The sequence below is a fragment of the Aegilops tauschii genome, chromosome 5 (assembly GCF_002575655.3).
Source record: "Aegilops tauschii subsp. strangulata cultivar AL8/78 chromosome 5, Aet v6.0, whole genome shotgun sequence".
Taxonomy (NCBI): domain Eukaryota; kingdom Viridiplantae; phylum Streptophyta; class Magnoliopsida; order Poales; family Poaceae; genus Aegilops; species Aegilops tauschii.
Window position 1 is genome coordinate 13,167,638 of NC_053039.3, and position 16,672 is coordinate 13,184,309.

Below are 16,672 nucleotides of genomic sequence, written 5' to 3' on the forward strand. Positions count from 1 at the left end.
ATCCGAGTCAAACTAGGCCGTGTCCGATCATCACGTGAGACGGACTAGTCATCATCGGTGAACATCTCCATGTTGATCGTATCTGCTATACGACTCATGTTCGACCTTTCGGTCTCTTGTGTTCCGAGGCCATGTCTGTACATGCTAGGCTCGTCAAGTCAACCTAAGTGTTTCGCATGTGTTCCGAGGCCATGTCTGTACATGCTAGGCTCGTCAACACCCGCTGTATTCGAACGTTAGAATCTATCACACCCGATCATCACGTGGTGCTTCGAAACAACGAACCTTCGCAACGGTGCACAGTTAGGGGGAACACGTCTCTTGAAATTTTAGTGAGGGATCATCTTATTTATGCTACCGTCGTTCTAAGCAAATAAGATGTAAACATGACAAACATCACATGCAAATCATAAAGTGACGTGATATGGCCAATATCATCTTGCGCCTTAGATCTCCATCTTCGAGGCGTGGCATGATCACCTTCATCACCGGCATGACACCATGATCTCCATCATCATGATCTCCATCATTGTGTCTTCATGAAGTTGTCTCGCCAACTATTACTTCTACTACTATGGCTAACGGTTAGCAATAAAGTAAAGTAATTACATGGCGTTTTCATTGACACGCAGGTCATACAATAAATTAAGACAACTCCTATGGCTCCTGCCAGTTGTCATACTCATCGACATGCAAGTCGTGATTCCTATTACAAGAACATGATCAATCTCATACATCACATATATCATTCATCACATCCTTTTGGCCATATCACATCACATAGCATACCCTGCAAAAACAAGTTAGACGTCCTCTAATTGTTGTTGCATGTTTTACGTGGCTGCTATGGGATTCTAGCAAAAGCGTTTCTTACCTACGCAAAAGCCACAACGTGATATGTCAATTTCTATTTACCCTTCATAAGGACCCTTTTCATCGAATCCGATCCGACTAAAGTGGGAGAGACAGACACCCGCTAGCCACCTTATGCAACTAGTGCATGTCAGTCGGTGGAACCTGTCTCACGTAAGTGTACGTGTAAGGTCGGTCCGGGCCGCTTCATCCCACAATGCCGTCGAATCAAGATAAGACTAGTAACGGCAAGTAAATTGACAAAATTGACGCCCACAACTACTTTGTGTTCTACTCGTGCATAGAAACTACGCATAGACCTAGCTCTGATACCACTGTTGGGGAACGTAGCAGAAATTCAAAATTTTCTACGCATCACCAAGATCAATCTATGGAGTAATCTAGCAACGAGGGGAAGGGGAGTGCATCTACATACCCTTGTAGATCGCGATGTGGAAGCGTTGCAAGAACGCGGATGAAGGAGTCGTACTCGTAGCGATTCAGATCGCGGTTGATTCCGATCTAAGCACCGAAGAACGGTGCCTCCGCGTTCAACACACGTGCAGCCCGGTGACGTCTCCCACGCCTTGATCCAGCAAGGAGAGAGGGAGAGGTTGGGGAAGACTCCGTCCAGCAACAGCACGACGGCGTGGTGGTGATGGAGGAGCGTGGCAATCCTGCAGGGCTTCGCCAAGCACCGCGGGAGAGGAGGAGGGAGAGGGGTAGGGCTGCGCCAAAAGAGAGGAAGTCTCATGTGTATGGCAGCCCCAAAACCCCACTATATATAGGGGAGGGGGAGCGGCTGCGCCCCCATCTAGGGTCCCCCCCCCAAGGGGTGCGGCCAGCCCTAGATGGGACTTGGGGGCGGCCAAGGGGGGGAGAGAGGGGGGCGCCCCACTAGATGGGCCTTAGGCCCATCTGAGCCTAGGGTTTCCCCCTTCCCCCTTCCTGCGCCCTGGTCCCCTTGTGGGAGGCGCACCAGCCCACCTAGTGGCTGGTCCCTTCCCACACTTGGCCCACGCAGCCCTCTGGGGCCGGTGGCCCCACCTGGTGGACCCCCGGGACCCTCCCGGTGGTCCCGGTACATTACCGATAGCACCCGAAACTTTTCCGGTGACCAAAACAGGACTTCCCATATATATATCTTTACCTCCGGACCATTCCGGAACTCCTCGTGACGTCCGGGATCTCATCCGGGACTCCGAACAACATTCGGTAACCACATACAAACTTCCTTTATAACCCTAGCGTCATCGAACCTTAAGTGTGTAGACCCTACGGGTTCGGGAACCATGCAGATGACCGAGACGTTCTCCGGCCAATAACCAACAGCGGGATCTGGATACCCATGTTGGCTCCCACATGTTCCACGATGATCTCATCGGATGAACCACGATGTCGGGGATTCAATCAATCCCGTATACAATTCCCTTTATCAAGCGGTATGTTACTTGCCCGAGATTCGATCGTCGGTATCCCGATACCTTGTTCAATCTTGTTACCGGCAAGTCTCTTTACTCGTTCCGTAACTCACATCATCCCGTGATCAACTCCTTGGTCACATTTTGCACATTATGATGATGTCCTACCGAGTGGGCCCAGAGATACCTCTCCGTTTACACGGAGTGACAAATCCCAGTCTTGATTCGTGCCAACCCAACAGACACTTTCGGAGATACCTGTAGTGCACCTTTATAGCCACCCAGTTACGTTGTGACGTTCGGTACACCCAAAGCATTCCTACGGTATCCGGGAGTTGCACAATCTCATGGTCTAAGGAAATGATACTTGACATTAGAAAAGCTCTTAGCATACGAACTACATGATCTTGTGCTAGGCTTAGGATTGGGTCTTGTCCATCACATCATTCTCCTAATGATGTGATCCCGTTGTCAACGACATCCAATGTCCATGGTCAGGAAACCGTAACCATCTATTGATCAACGAGCTAGTCAACTAGAGGCTTACTAGGGACATGGTGTTGTCTATGTATCCACACATGTATCTGAGTTTCCTATCAATACAATTCTAGCATGGATAATAAACGATTATCATGAACTAGGAAATATAATAATAACCAATTTATTATTGCCTCTAGGGCATATTTCCAACAGCCTCGAGATCGTCTCCTGCTGACGAGGCAGGTGCAGGCGCGGGCGTGTGCGTCGCGCCTTCCCCAGACCCACGTGCCGGTCCCGTGGGGGACACGCGCGCTCGGGCGGTCGAGGCCCCGCACCAGTCGCCATCCACCTACGGTACGAGGTACGCCGCCCACCCGGTGACATACACGCGGCGTGATGGCTCGCGACGCACGGAGGGTCTGACCGGTGCTGCGACCCAGGTGGATGCGCCATCATCACGTAATGATGAGCTGCATGCACATGCACACGCACCAGGATCCTCTGCGGCCATTCCAGGTGCTCTGCTTCAACAATCAGCCGCAGAAAATCCACCAGAATCTTCATTGGGATCTGATGTGGCCACAAATGAGCAGTCAGCAGGATCCTCTGTGGCTACTGATCCGGCTGTTTCACAACAGCGACGCACACGGCTGCAACAAGGGGTAATTCAACCTATTAATTACAAGCATATGACCAAGTATGGTATGGTTTGTTCCATAGGTGAACCAGATGAGCCTAACACCCTTGAAGCAGCACTGTGTGATGAGAAGTGGAAGAAAGCTATGCATGAAGAATACATGGCATTGAAGAGAAACAAAACATGGCACTTGGTTCCCCCACAGCAAGGTAAAAATTTGATTGATTGCAAGTGGGTTTTCAGGATTAAGAGGAAAGCTGATGGAACCATTGATCGTTATAAGGCTAGACTTGTTGCAAAAGGCTTCAAACAGAGATATGTCATAGACTACGAGGACACCTTTAGTCCAGTGGTAAAGGCGGCCACTATTCATCTTGTCATGTCTATTGCTATTTCTAGAGGATGGAGTCTCAGACAGCTCGATGTTCAGAACGCGTTCCTCCATGGTGTTCTGGAAGAGGAAGTGTACATGAAACAACCTCCTGGGTTTGAGAGTAAGAATGCTCCTTCTTATGTGTGCAAGCTTGATAAAGCGCTATATATATGGGTTAAAGCAAGCTCCAAGGGCATGGTATGCTCGCCTCTGTCACAAAATGCAAGCACTCGGTTTTGTTCCTTCTAAGTCTGACACATCATTGTTCATCTACAACAAGTCCAACACATGCATATTTGTTCTTATATATGTTGACGGTATTATTGTGACCAGTTCATCTGATGAAGCGATCACAGGACTTCTTAAGGATTTGAGTGCAGACTTTGCTCTAAAGGATCTTGGTGACTTGCATTACTTTCTTGGGATTGAGGTGAAGAAGCACAAGGATGGACTTCTCCTTTCTCAAGAAAAGTATGCAACTGACTTGGTTAAAAAGGCTGGATTACAAGGATGTAAACCCTCACTTACTCCGTTATCTAGCTCGAAAAAATTATCCCTTGCAGAAGGCGAGCCCTTGAATCAAGAGGACAGCACCAAATACAGAAGTCTGGTAGGAGCTCTTCAGTATCTCACACTTACCAAGCCTGATATTTCCTTTGCTGTTAACAAAGTCTGCCAGTTTCTCCATGCACCCACCAATGTTCCTTTGACAGCTGCAAAACGTATAGTTCGATATGTGAAGCACACTCTGAACTTAGGACTGAACTTCAGCAAATCACCGTTTACTTTTGTCAGTGCATTTTCTGACTCTGATTGGGCAGGTTGTCTTGATGACAGACGCTCCACTGGTGGTTTTGCAGTATTTTTTGGACCCAATTTGATATCATGGTGTGCACGTAAACAGGCTACTGTATCCAGGTCAAGCACAGAGGCAGAATACAAGGCATTGGCAAATGCCACAGCTGAGATAATATGGGTTCAGTCCATGCTGAAGGAACTTGGCATACAAAGTAAGCAGGCTCCTTGCTTATGGTGTGACAACCTTGGTGCTACGTATCTCTCTGCAAATCCGGTGTTCCATGCCAGGACAAAACACATAGAGATAGATTTTCATTTTGTCAGAGAAAAAGTTGCTCAGAAGCAACTTGACATTCGCTTTGTGCATTCCAAAGATCAACTTGCAGATGGATTCACAAAGCCTTTGCCTACAAGAAGTTTTGAAGACTTCAAGCATAATCTCAACTTGATGAAGTTGTGATTAAGGGAGGGTGTTAAACATCAATATTGAGCCTGTACGTGTTAAACATCCTTGGGCGTGTCATTAGGCGCATTGTAACGTATCTTAGCAGGAGTCCTTCGGTTGTAGGCTAGGAGGTTTATCTTCTGTAACCACAACCCTATCTCTTCCTAGCTTGTTCTCCAAGTTGTAACCTCTCCTGTAAGATCTCAACTGTATGCGTTATCAGGGACTCGCGCCCCTGCCTATAACATGAACGGCGTCCCCTCTCGATGAGGTAAGACGTTTTCCGCTTCGCACAATACCTCATATCTTTTGGACCTGGTACTCTTCAAATTTTGTAACATACTGAGAATATGTGTTTGTCAGCCCCGCAAGAACAATGTGAACTTTGGCATTAAATTCACCATTGCCGCCGCTTATCAGTACATCTTTTACAGCATCGCGTAACCGCCTGCCGGCCATTGTTGTGAATTCTATACTAAAACATAACAACAAAAATTAGCGGAGTGATGGTGCTTATAGTTTCTGAGCATATGCTTGCTAGCTCTGTAACCCAAGCAATTGCCCCCACCTAAGTCCTGCCCGGCAAAGTCTTCTTTTCGTTACAAGGAAATATATAGCGTGCTCGTTAACATGGGCAATGTCTTCTTTTTGTCATGTTGTGGACTTGTGATCCACTGAGTAGTTTCTCATAATTACTAAAGTATATACTATTTTTGCTGACAGTTACATTAAGATACAAACCATTTTATGTACCAAACACCTGTCTTTGCTGGCTGCTGCCTTGAGCCATTGTTCAAGTGGGCTACTTTTTCTTGCCTAGCAAAGCAAAGTGGGATAATGATGCAGACATGCATGTTGCTGTTGTTGTTGAGAAAGAACTGGGTAACGTAAGAATGGCATGTCGTCGCACATCTTGGTAGATAGAAAAAAATGGTATGCACTTCTAACTGTACAGACATCCTAGGATTGACGAATTGGAATATACCTCCAGGAACACACAAGATAACCAGCTGACCGATTCTCATGATCTGAATGGGAAGTATCACAGGCTGCAAAAGATAACAGAAGTGAACACAAGACCAGGAAACGAAAAATGTGTTAATTCAGTAAACTGGTCTCTAGTTGAGATCTTGGTTCTGATTTGCATATTGAGGAGCTTGCACACAACAGGTGACGACTCATTTGATCCCATCACCTCTCCATATATAGTGGCTACGCATTAAGTTCTAAAACTAAAAAACTCTCATGGGAAAAAAATCAAGTTCATTACAGAAAAAGTAAGGAATGTAAAATTCACTAATGTTACATGGAATTATATCCCATATACTAGCCTATGCGGTCTGATTTGATGCAGCAGCAATTAGTTATATTGATGGTGCCATTGGTGTCAGGTATTAAGTGAAATCACAATTTAGACATTCGAGAGAAAGCGAACAACTGAAAAAAGGCCGAATTATTCCACATGCTTTATTGTTTTTGTGTTACCAAAGCATGGCATGAGTATGGAGGTAACTCGTCCAGAAACTGTTTTATCATGAGAATATGCACACTGCAAGTGCAAAATCATGTGACCATCCTACCGCTTGTATCGTTCCACTTGTGAAGAACGGTTAAAACTGCATGAAATGGGTAACGGATGTCAAATGCATGAGGAAGGGTGACAAGTTCATTGACATCCCTTGTATAAATACTTCCGTCAAGATTACATTCAGGACTTGCGATTCACAAATGTGAAATCAGTCTACTGAACAGTCTGGAATACTGGAGGAAGCCAAAAGATGAGCAAACACGAGTGGTGGAAATTTCCTTTATCTAGCTATACTTCAAGAGATGGTAAAGGAGGAAAATAGTGTCTCGGTTCATCATGTAAGTATGCATGACAAAAGTGTCTCTACCAGATGACTTAACAACACGGTTCACATTCCGATACAAGATATTACCACATCACAGATACTCTTGCTGCTTTTGCACCCTTGTGTTTGAAATGCTACTCTTGCTGCTTTTGCAGCCTTCTGCTTGAAATTGCTACTCTAGTGCCAGGCTGTGAACTGCTATTTCCCATTTCCCATGAATTATGTCAGTCAATCATGCCAGAAAATTTGCCATCTGATCACGTAGCCAGCACCCAAAGGCGGTAACCCTCACATGATGCGAACAGTGGTCAACCATGGATTAATTATATGTCCATACAACATGGCATCCAATCTGCATGCATCTCAGCCTTGACATATACATCCAATATGCATGATGGTACAATCTGAACTATATAGTCTCTCAAAGGGGAACAAATCGAGTCCAAATATGCCCAATCCACTGTTAACTCAGTTCTTGAGGAATAAGGTAAAAGGAGATGGGCTTTACCAACAGACAGTAAGTAATGCGTGAGTGAATCCACGACGTACATACAGTATCCTGAAACGGCCTGCGCTATTGCAAAACGCTAGATATGTCCACATGATAGTATAATATGAACATGCACCCGACAGTGGAATGTATTTTCCCTAATGTACACGCTATATATTTGCTTGTAACAAAAGCATAAAGAGCAGCAGTTCTCAGACATCGTCACAAGTTGTGTATTGCTTAACGCACTGCAAACGCGCGAGAGGTACCTGTGAAATGCTCAATCGACCCTATCAGCGGCTTGGAGGCACCGAAATGCCGCAGCCTATAAACACCAGGGACAGCATCTTCAGGAATGGTCCACTCCAGCGTCGCAAAGCTCTCTGGACTGAGTTTCGAAGGCCTCGACCACTTGAATCGCAAAGACCAATCGTCATCGTCGTAGACAGGAATCCAGTTGTCGCCATTCAGCCTCTCAACGAGTGCGAAGGTACCATCGGTTAGAAGATCATTCCTTGGACAGGCCGAATGGAACGTAGCATTCACGGTACTGCCCTTCCGGAAGTCTGAGTTTGCTGCGACGTCAGAGCTGACATCCCCAAAGTGAACACCAGGAGGAGTCGAGTCGAGAATGACGCCTGGCAGCAGTCCGATTTGCTTGTCCAACATGTCAGGAGGTAGGATGTTTGTTGCTGGGATCTCCTTGTTTGCAACCATAGCAGTGGCAAGTTTCTGAAATTCTTGAATGTATGCACTCAAGGTGTGGGGACCGTACAAAGTTGACGCACCCTGCAAAACGCATATTCACTCCAACGAATTATTCATGCATTGGTACATATGTGAGTGGATCTATTTCATATGTTTGATGGAACAATCACTGGAAATTCAGGTTCAGAAATGTCAGATCTTTAGCAACAAAACATCAATGAAAGCCAAACTGGTATAATTGTGGAGAGTTCCTAACAAAAACCAAAAATACTGGTTTGCGCTAAAAAAATGGATGTGGCTGAAACAAGTTCTGACATCTTCAAATAATGACACTTAAATATACTGCAGGCTTGCAAACAAATCGAAGAGGAGGGACTAATATTCTGACATATCTAGATGGGGTCAACCATCAGTCCACCAGCTAACAGAGAGAATTAAAGCAGAGGCCGCCTTATGGGCTCGGGCCGGGGCTTCAAGCCTCCGATTGGTGATCCCTAGCACCTGGGATGTCCACTAAGATCATTGTAACATAAACTGCAAACCACCTCCTAGGAGGCATGTAACTTGTTCCCCCACTTCTCAATGAAAAGAAACGCAAAGCCTTTGTGTTTTCTCGAAAAAAAAAGATGGGGCAGGGGCATATGGACTAGATGCATTCACTTGATGTAGAGGCTGAGGGTACTCCCTCCTTTCCGTAAAAAAAGGGTAGCAAGGACATGAAAAACATCACAACGAGAAGTCTACTGATGGATGTAATCTGTTGTGGAATCCAGCCACCAGCAAGCTGCTGTAGCAGATCCCGGCCAACTCAGTTTTCTTGGGGTGGAGCTGATTAGAGATAGCCACTCACGAAGTTCACTCAACAATAATCATAATCAAGGGTCATAGCTCTATGAAACCGCTCCAGTATTTAATATTTAATGGACTATATTACCCATTTTGATTGAAGGGGTGTGTTTTAATCTCCACCGTCAATTTATTTAAGGGGGTGTACAGAAGCAAAGTTCACATACCTCGTATCTTTGGACCTGGTATTCTTCAAATGTTGTAACATACTGAGAATATGTGTTTGTCAGCCCCGCGAGAACAACGTGAGTGTTGGAATTAAATTCACCATTGCTGCCACTTATCAGTACATTTTTTACAGCATCGCGTAACCGCCTGCCGGCCATTGTCGTGAATTCTGTGCCAAAACATAACAAAAAAATATTAGAGGAGTGCTGCCGCTTATTGACCATATGATTGCTAGCTCTGAAACCCAAGCAATTGCCCCCCACATAACTCCTGCCCGGCAAGAATAGGTGTTTGGCAGAGCTCAAAAACCATGCTACGTAAAGCAAGTCCGTTAACATGGGAAAAGTCTTCCTTTGTGGACTTGTGGTCCACTAAGTAGTCTCTCATAATTACTATACAATTTCACTTAGCTTTGCTGGCCTTGCTGCCTTGAGCTATTGATCAACTGGGCTACTTTTTTCTTGACTAGCAAAGCAAAGTGGGAAAATGATGCAGACATGCATGTTGCTGGTGTTGTTGAGAAAGAACAGTAACTCAAAACATTGGATAACACGAGCATGCCATGTTTTGATAGACAAAAACCCCACATGCACTTTAACTGGACAGACATAATAAGGTTGACGAACTGGAATATACCTCCAGGAACAGACAAGATAACCAGCTGACCGATTCTTATGATCTGAATGGGAAGTATCGCAGGCTGCAAAAGATTATGGAAGTCAATAAGACCAGGAAATAAAATTTGTGTTAATTCGGTAAATTGGTTTCTAGTTGAGATTTTGGTTCTGATTTGACATATTGTGGAGCTTGCACACAACAGGTGCCCTGCAGTTCACAAATAACGACTCATTTGATCCCATCACCTCTACCAAGAAACAGCGTCGAGAGTGAACATGCAGATATATAGTGCCTACACATTAATCTCTAAAACAGTAAAACTAAGAAACTCGCACTGGAAAAAAATCAAGTTCATTACAGAAATGAAATTATATCTTATATATTAGCCTATGCAGTGCTGATTTGATGCAGCAGCAATTGGTCCTTATTGATGGTGGCATTGGTGGAATTGGTCCTTATTGATGATGCAGCAGCTATTAAGTGAAATTGTAATTAAGACATTTCAGAGAAAGCGACGTAACAAGCCTGCTTATGATTACTTAAAAAAGCATATCATACCGCCCAATCATATGGTTCCTTCATTTCACCAGTGTCTAGCAATATTGGTTTTGGAGCTTGGCACTCAACTTGCTCTTTCCCTGGTTTCTTTAGTATGCCCCCCACTAATCTCCAGAAAGGGTTTCCCTGATAATAGAAGGTGCGCAGTCAGTGAATACCACGTCATCTACAATTTTGAAGCAAGTATTTAACTGATATACCAAACCTTGTCATCTCCTTGTTTGAAATCAAAAGCTCCAGGGCCATCTGTGGTTCCAGCAGCAAATGAAAACCCCATGGCTGCTGGGCATGTTTTCACCACCTGCTGACCTCCCGTACTCGTAGAAACACTAACTTCGAGTTGCGAGAAATCTAAGTAAGTGTGACGATAGTCAACTTTTCCTTGTAGTTCTTCCGAAGCCGAATTAAAGAGATCTGCAGCCTTCAGAAATTGCCTATTTCCAATGATGCGGGTACTTTCGAACTCATTAGGATACCTGCAAGACAGCAATATTTGAAAACCTCATTTATAAGGACTTGTCGCTGATGCTCATGGAAGGTTAATAACTTGCTATGCGAGAAGAATACCCTGGGCCTCGTCCATAGCAAAGTTCATTCTTCCCATTACACGTGCTGTGATTGAAGTCACAAGGAAGGTTGGTGTCTATGCAAAATGCTCCCAAGACATTTGGACTAACATCTCCACAGTTTGACTGGCAAAATGCGGAAACAAATTTGGCATTGTTCTTTTGAGTGTTTCTAATGCGCCTAGTGATATTTGAACTTGCCAATATTCTGCCACCTGAGGCCTTGTAGGATGATGCTAATTGCATTAAGTCATCCGCTGAACAACAGCAAATGGAGAAAATAATAGGTTTAGGAACAACCTAACATGTTCAATCCGACACACTATATATACAAGGCAAGAAGGATGGAACATACTTATCTCATCAGGTTCTGGTATTATTGTAGAGACTCTCCTCGGAAGGTGCAAAGATCCAAAATCATCAGAATTTGCATGACCTGTCTGCTTTGGAAGGCCATTTTGTTCAGCCCAATCTTCCATGAAACGTGCAGCTGCTCCTTTGTTATCACCGCTTATCAAAGAATTTGTACGACTCATTGATGTTCCGTGAGTTGCAAACCAATTAAAACTTCCAACTGGACCGAATTCATCATCTACAAACTTAACAAGGGTCATTTCTTTATCAACATTGTATCTATATTTGCTTCTCTCTTCAGCAGGGTTATTCAGATACCCACTCGGGCTGCGATTCACACCAGCATCCAGAAGGTCACCTGAACATCAAGCGTCTGAGGTTGATAACAAAATCTTTGCAGCAACTAAATCTAAACTTAACCGGCATCACAAGACCATATAGAGAGAAAAAAGTAGGCAACGCATGAGGCATCGTATGAGGAATTGAACATAGTAGTTAGATATTTTTTTGCAGCTAGAATTCAAGTAACATTTAAACCAAACTGAAACCCAATGACATTTTAGAGCGAGGTGGAAGACGCTACAAACATTACCAAACGTATGTGTTTTAATTAGACGTGTGAGATCAGTACAAATGGTGGTTTGTTAAGACATTAGTCCCACACAGTGCAACTGGTTGCATACCTTTATTCACATAGATTTTCCCAGGACGGAGATTGTTATGAGCTTCAACAATGCTTTGCTCAATGCCATCGACAATTACATCGAATGACTGACGAACAAACCCAAGTGATGTAATAATATAGACAACATATTGCAGATAACCTCCAGGCCCAGCATGGGTATGGATGCCACTGATAGCCACGTTATTCTCATTATAAAGATCACCGTACCTGCCAAATCAAGGCTTGCTAAGTCATCCCAACTTCATGAGCGTGAAAGGCAGAATCTACTTTCTTATTGATGAAGGAAACCAAGCGGTCATAAGACTTCAAATTATGCCATTGAGTGCCACTGTACAGTATGTATGTGCATTGTGAAATGGCTAAGCACGTTAAGTGACAGCACCTCAGATCATATAATCCAAAGAACATACAGAAAGGCACCAGCAGCTATATGATGGCTTAACATAATCAAGAGAACAAACGTGGTACAAGTAGGAAAATAACTTCATAATCAACATTTCAGGATTTCTGATGACTAATTCAGGAGAAGTTGCTTCTTAGTACCTTGCTTTTAGCCTTTCGAGCACCTTGATATTCACAAGCTGTGATGCCATACAAGCGTCGAGATTCACAAAGACAACACGCTTTCCATCATCAGGCTCGGCGACAATAAACGCGCGTGACTTTAGCCTGAAGTGAATCCCTGATGTAACCTGCTCCGCATTTGCATATCCCATCATGTTAACATCTGCCGCAGGCCCTGTTATGTCATAGCTCCCCATGCCGACCAGATAAGGAGAGTCTGAGAGCACCAGGCTGCAATTCTGAAGGAGATGCAGTAAAAGAAGACATAGCCATATCCAGGACAAACCAAAACCGCAGACTTGGTAGCGCAGGCAAGACGATGCCTCCATCAGGAAGGAACCAGGGAATGAAGTTGTTAATTAACTAGTGCAAGCCAGAAGCCTGGAGAGAACAAGAAATTTAACTGCACTCTGCAAAAGAGAAGAAAAGCCTATTAAAAAAATCACCAAACATTCTATCATACTGATGCAAGGGAAAGGGTGCATACTAGAATCCAACAAGATTATCAAGCTATAATGACACAAGTACATGTTAAGCTATAAATACAGTGTCCCCGCGAGAAAAAACTGTAGTGTGGCGTGGGCCAGGCTTCCGGGTCGCCATCTCCTGAGTGCTCATGGGCCAGCTGAGGTATGGCTTCGATTTGGTGGATCTGACTGATGTGTGGTCCATCTCATCTTCTGGCAGGCGATAACATATTTTACTAAATGAAGTAGGAGTTCTGAACTAGGAGGCATTAATGGCCTATTCTGTATGGGTTTATGGTTGATAAACTGGGGTCCGTTTGGTAGGTAGGTCTGTACTCTAGAATCAGTAGTAGTGTATTAGCACCTGATGGACAGGGATTTTTGGCTCTTGGGACCCAGAGTACGCCCAATTTAATTTGCGGTTGCTGAATTACTGTCCAGAATTATCAATTTCCCACTTAAATTTAAATGCAGGAAAAATCATGAAATTTGCTCAATGTATTTTTTTGTTAAAAAATAATCTTGGAACTAGTACCATGAAATTCTGGGTTTTCTTAGAAGAGACGTAAATTCCTAATTTTAGTATCATAAAAACTCCTAGAATTAGTATAGCGGAGTCCTGAGTTTCCCACTTGAGATTTCGAATTTTGAGGAACCATAAAATCCATTCAGTGTTTTTCTAGAAAAAGAAGGTCCTAGGATTTGTATCATGAATAGTTTCCCTTAGGAGTTAATTCTTCAACAGTAATATCTACTGATATCTTTTTTTGAGAGCGAATATCTACTGATATCTGGCTCAAACTTCCACGGAAAAGTTATCCACTGGAGAACAAAAACTAGTACCCCAGATCCGCACCAAGCATGCTCAAACCCTAGAACAACTGCATACAGCAATTTAACTAGTACTGCAGCTGATTAGCGCAACGCGTCCAACTACGACCGACGCGGCCTGGCTGGAATGAAGTGAGGGAAGCGGAGTGACTCACCATGCGAAGGGCGAATCTCCGCCCCGGCTGCTCCACTGGCTAGTGGCCTCCGCCGCCATTTAAACCCGCAGACACGACTAGGCCGGTTGGGAACTCCAAGGGCGGGGCGCCTCGTAGTCGTAGCTCATGGCTCCCAGTGGCGAAGGCCGACCGCGACGGACGGAGGGGGACAGGGTGGAGCGTACAAGGCACGGCTCGGAAAGGGAAAAGGGACCCAGCTAACCAAACAAACAAACACGAGAGGAGTTCAGCACCGCGGGAACTAGTGGAGCGGGGGAGGAGGCGCGCGCACCTCTGAGCTCGAGGACCTGGACCTCGTCGGCATGGAGACGGCCGGACTGAGGAGGAGGGGGAGCGGGCGAGGCGTTGAATCGGCGGCGAGGATGACGACCAAGTTTTTTTTTTTTTGAGGGTTGGATGACGACCAAGTGGGGAGACGATGGCGACGCGCCGCTGAGACTTCGGGCCGGGCCTTCCACGCGTTTGCCCCCATTTTGTTTTTTTTTGTTTTTTTACTCCACTGCGAACGTAAGATTTTTTAGCAGTTCGAAAGCCCTTAGAATCCTCGGATCCCGATCAAACCTCCGGTAAAGTCGCTGTGTAAGTTTTGTCCAGAGTCAAAGTATCTCTACTTTGACTAAAGTTATAAAAAAACGTCTCAAACAAACGTTATAGGAAAAGTATCAACATTTAAAATGTCAAATCAATATTGTTAGATTCATTATGAAATACTGGCAAAAGGCCCGTACGTTGCGACGGCAAAAAAATCTTAATCTTCAATGGCCATGACCACATTTTACTGCATCACCGAGTAACACTATCACTCTCAATTTTGTGAAATTGTGAACATATTTCAAATCATGAACATTTTTCAAATTCGTGAACCCTTTTACAGATTTTCTAACATTTTCTAAAATCATGATCATTTTTTGAATTCATGAACATTTTATACTATTAGCAAAAAAATTAACATAATTTTCTTCAATCGACGAACATTTCTAGAATCGACCAACATTTTTCGGAAATTGGTGGAACAATTTTTTAAATTCATGGATATATTTTTATTTAACGAACATCTTTCTAAATGCATGATCATTTTTTGAATTAGTGAACATTTTATGAATGAATAAACTATTTCGTAATTCACGGACAGTTTTTGAATTTTCAGGATATTTTTTCATTAATGAATATTTTTTTAATTGGGGGAATTTTGTTCAATTTTATTAACATTTTTTAATAGACGTAAATTAAAAAAACATTAGGCAACCGATACTCCATGTGTTTTTTAACATTTTGTTTTTTTAGATAATCCATGTATTTCTCTCTCCCTGCAATGGATTAACGGGATGGACTCTGGGCTTCGGGCTTCGGCAACCGATACTGGCCGGACCTAATGTTGGTTGCTTGTAAGTGACGACAACAAACATTTTTCCCCTTTCTATGTTGATAAAAAGCCCCCTTCCCCAAACCCAAACTTCATTTCGTTAAAACGAAAAGTAACGGTATCAAACTGCAGGCATCATCTCTTTTTTCCTTAGTATTTTTCCCTTGGTGACATTGATGAGGTGGCCATATCGACGGTGTGTTGGAACAAGGTCTCTCTCGTCTCTTCTTACCTCGATGACATCCGATCTGGCACCAACAGAAGGTCTGTGTGAGTTTGTGTTGCCGGGTCTAATTAGCTCTCTTCAGATCTTGGTAGTTAGTCTGTCTTTTGAGAAGACAATTGGTTGGCTATTGATAGGACGTCTTCCACATCTTCTTATGTATGGTCCAGTTTCTTCAATCATCTAGACCGGTAGTGATGAATTACAAGCATGTACTCTGGGATGATGCTTCAGTGATTACTAGATCTCGTCTTAGGGGCAAGTGACTATTGCGCTCTTTAAAGCATGGTATGGCGAGGGCGTTTGCAGCTGTCCCTTCTTTTTACTGTTGGTTCAGTATAATTTTCATGCTTCGTCGGGCGGCGAACAATCGAATAAGAATAAGGCTAGTTTACAATATAATCTTACCTTTTAATGCTTGTTCTCAATCCAGTTGTTTCTACATTGTATTAGCTATTGTTTTTCTTCGTATTTATCAAATCTAAGGGTGTTTTTTTGAAAGAAAAAAACAAAACCAAGTAACATAGTATCAAACCGCAGGTTAAATCTGAGCAGACAACCACGTTCCAGCTTTAACTCGAAGGTAAACTTTCACTCTTGTTCATTACAAACATCGAATGCAGACCAAAGAAGAACTACAACTAAAATAACTTAACAGCCAAAATACAAAGCAAAATCACTCGTCGCGAAGGAACCAATTGGTGTTGGCGATCAGCATCCGACACCATTATTCGTCAGCTGCATCCAGTGGGAGAACTAAACCCACACAATCCTTAGGAGCTCTCCTCGATGATGATCTAGAAGACGTGGACAACGCATTGACGACACTAAACGTGCATCGCCACGGAGCACTTTCCATTGATGGAGGAGAGTATTCATTTTTCCTAGCGCGTATCTTACACTTCTCCATGTTCTCCCTTTGGAAACAGAACTAATATCGAAGGCACCAAGTGCTCCATAAGGCGGTAGAGTTAACCATATTATAAATATATGTATTTATTTCCGCACCAAAACTTAGAAATATCATCAATGCGTTTAGTACTAGGCATTTCAAAAGCTACATTGGTAAACTGCCAATCTTCCTTAGCCACGACACAATCAAATAGAAAGTGTTGAACAAATTCATTATCACAACATCATAAGAAAGCCTTATCATCAACGGTCCTTCTTTTGATAGGTTATCCCTAGTTAATAGG

The 16,672-nt window shown here is 43.7% G+C and overlaps 2 protein-coding genes across 3 annotated transcripts in view; both read right to left on the minus strand.

Annotated features, from left to right (window-relative positions):
- The window catches only part of LOC109766002 (neutral ceramidase-like), an 84,011-nt gene extending 77,813 nt beyond the window's left edge, over positions 1–6,198 (minus strand). The window contains exons 1-3 of the mRNA XM_020324772.3: positions 6,172–6,198; positions 5,992–6,055; positions 5,322–5,476 (exon numbers count right to left, since the gene is read on the minus strand). Of these exons, the coding sequence (XP_020180361.1) occupies positions 5,322–5,476; positions 5,992–6,055; positions 6,172–6,198 (246 nt within the window). The remainder of the gene's footprint in view (positions 1–5,321; positions 5,477–5,991; positions 6,056–6,171) is intronic.
- Positions 6,199–7,362: 1,164 nt separating this feature from the next.
- Positions 7,363–14,332, minus strand: LOC109766004 (neutral ceramidase). 2 transcript variants are annotated; one of them, XM_020324775.4, is made up of 11 exons: positions 14,162–14,332; positions 13,870–14,087; positions 12,396–12,826; positions 11,851–12,059; positions 11,169–11,525; positions 10,815–11,070; positions 10,453–10,723; positions 10,248–10,373; positions 9,708–9,771; positions 9,071–9,240; positions 7,363–8,138 (listed from the first exon to the last, which is right to left on the minus strand). In XM_020324775.4, exons 3-11 carry the CDS (start codon positions 12,743–12,745, stop codon positions 7,590–7,592), a joined length of 2,352 nt encoding a protein of 783 aa, XP_020180364.1. In that variant the 5' UTR covers positions 12,746–12,826; positions 13,870–14,087; positions 14,162–14,332; the 3' UTR covers positions 7,363–7,589. The 2 variants fall into 2 exon arrangements, with proteins under 2 accessions (XP_020180364.1, XP_020180365.1); XM_020324776.4 differs by lacking the exon at positions 13,870–14,087 and having other exon boundaries at positions 14,162–14,275.
- Positions 14,333–16,672: the final 2,340 nt, after the last annotated feature.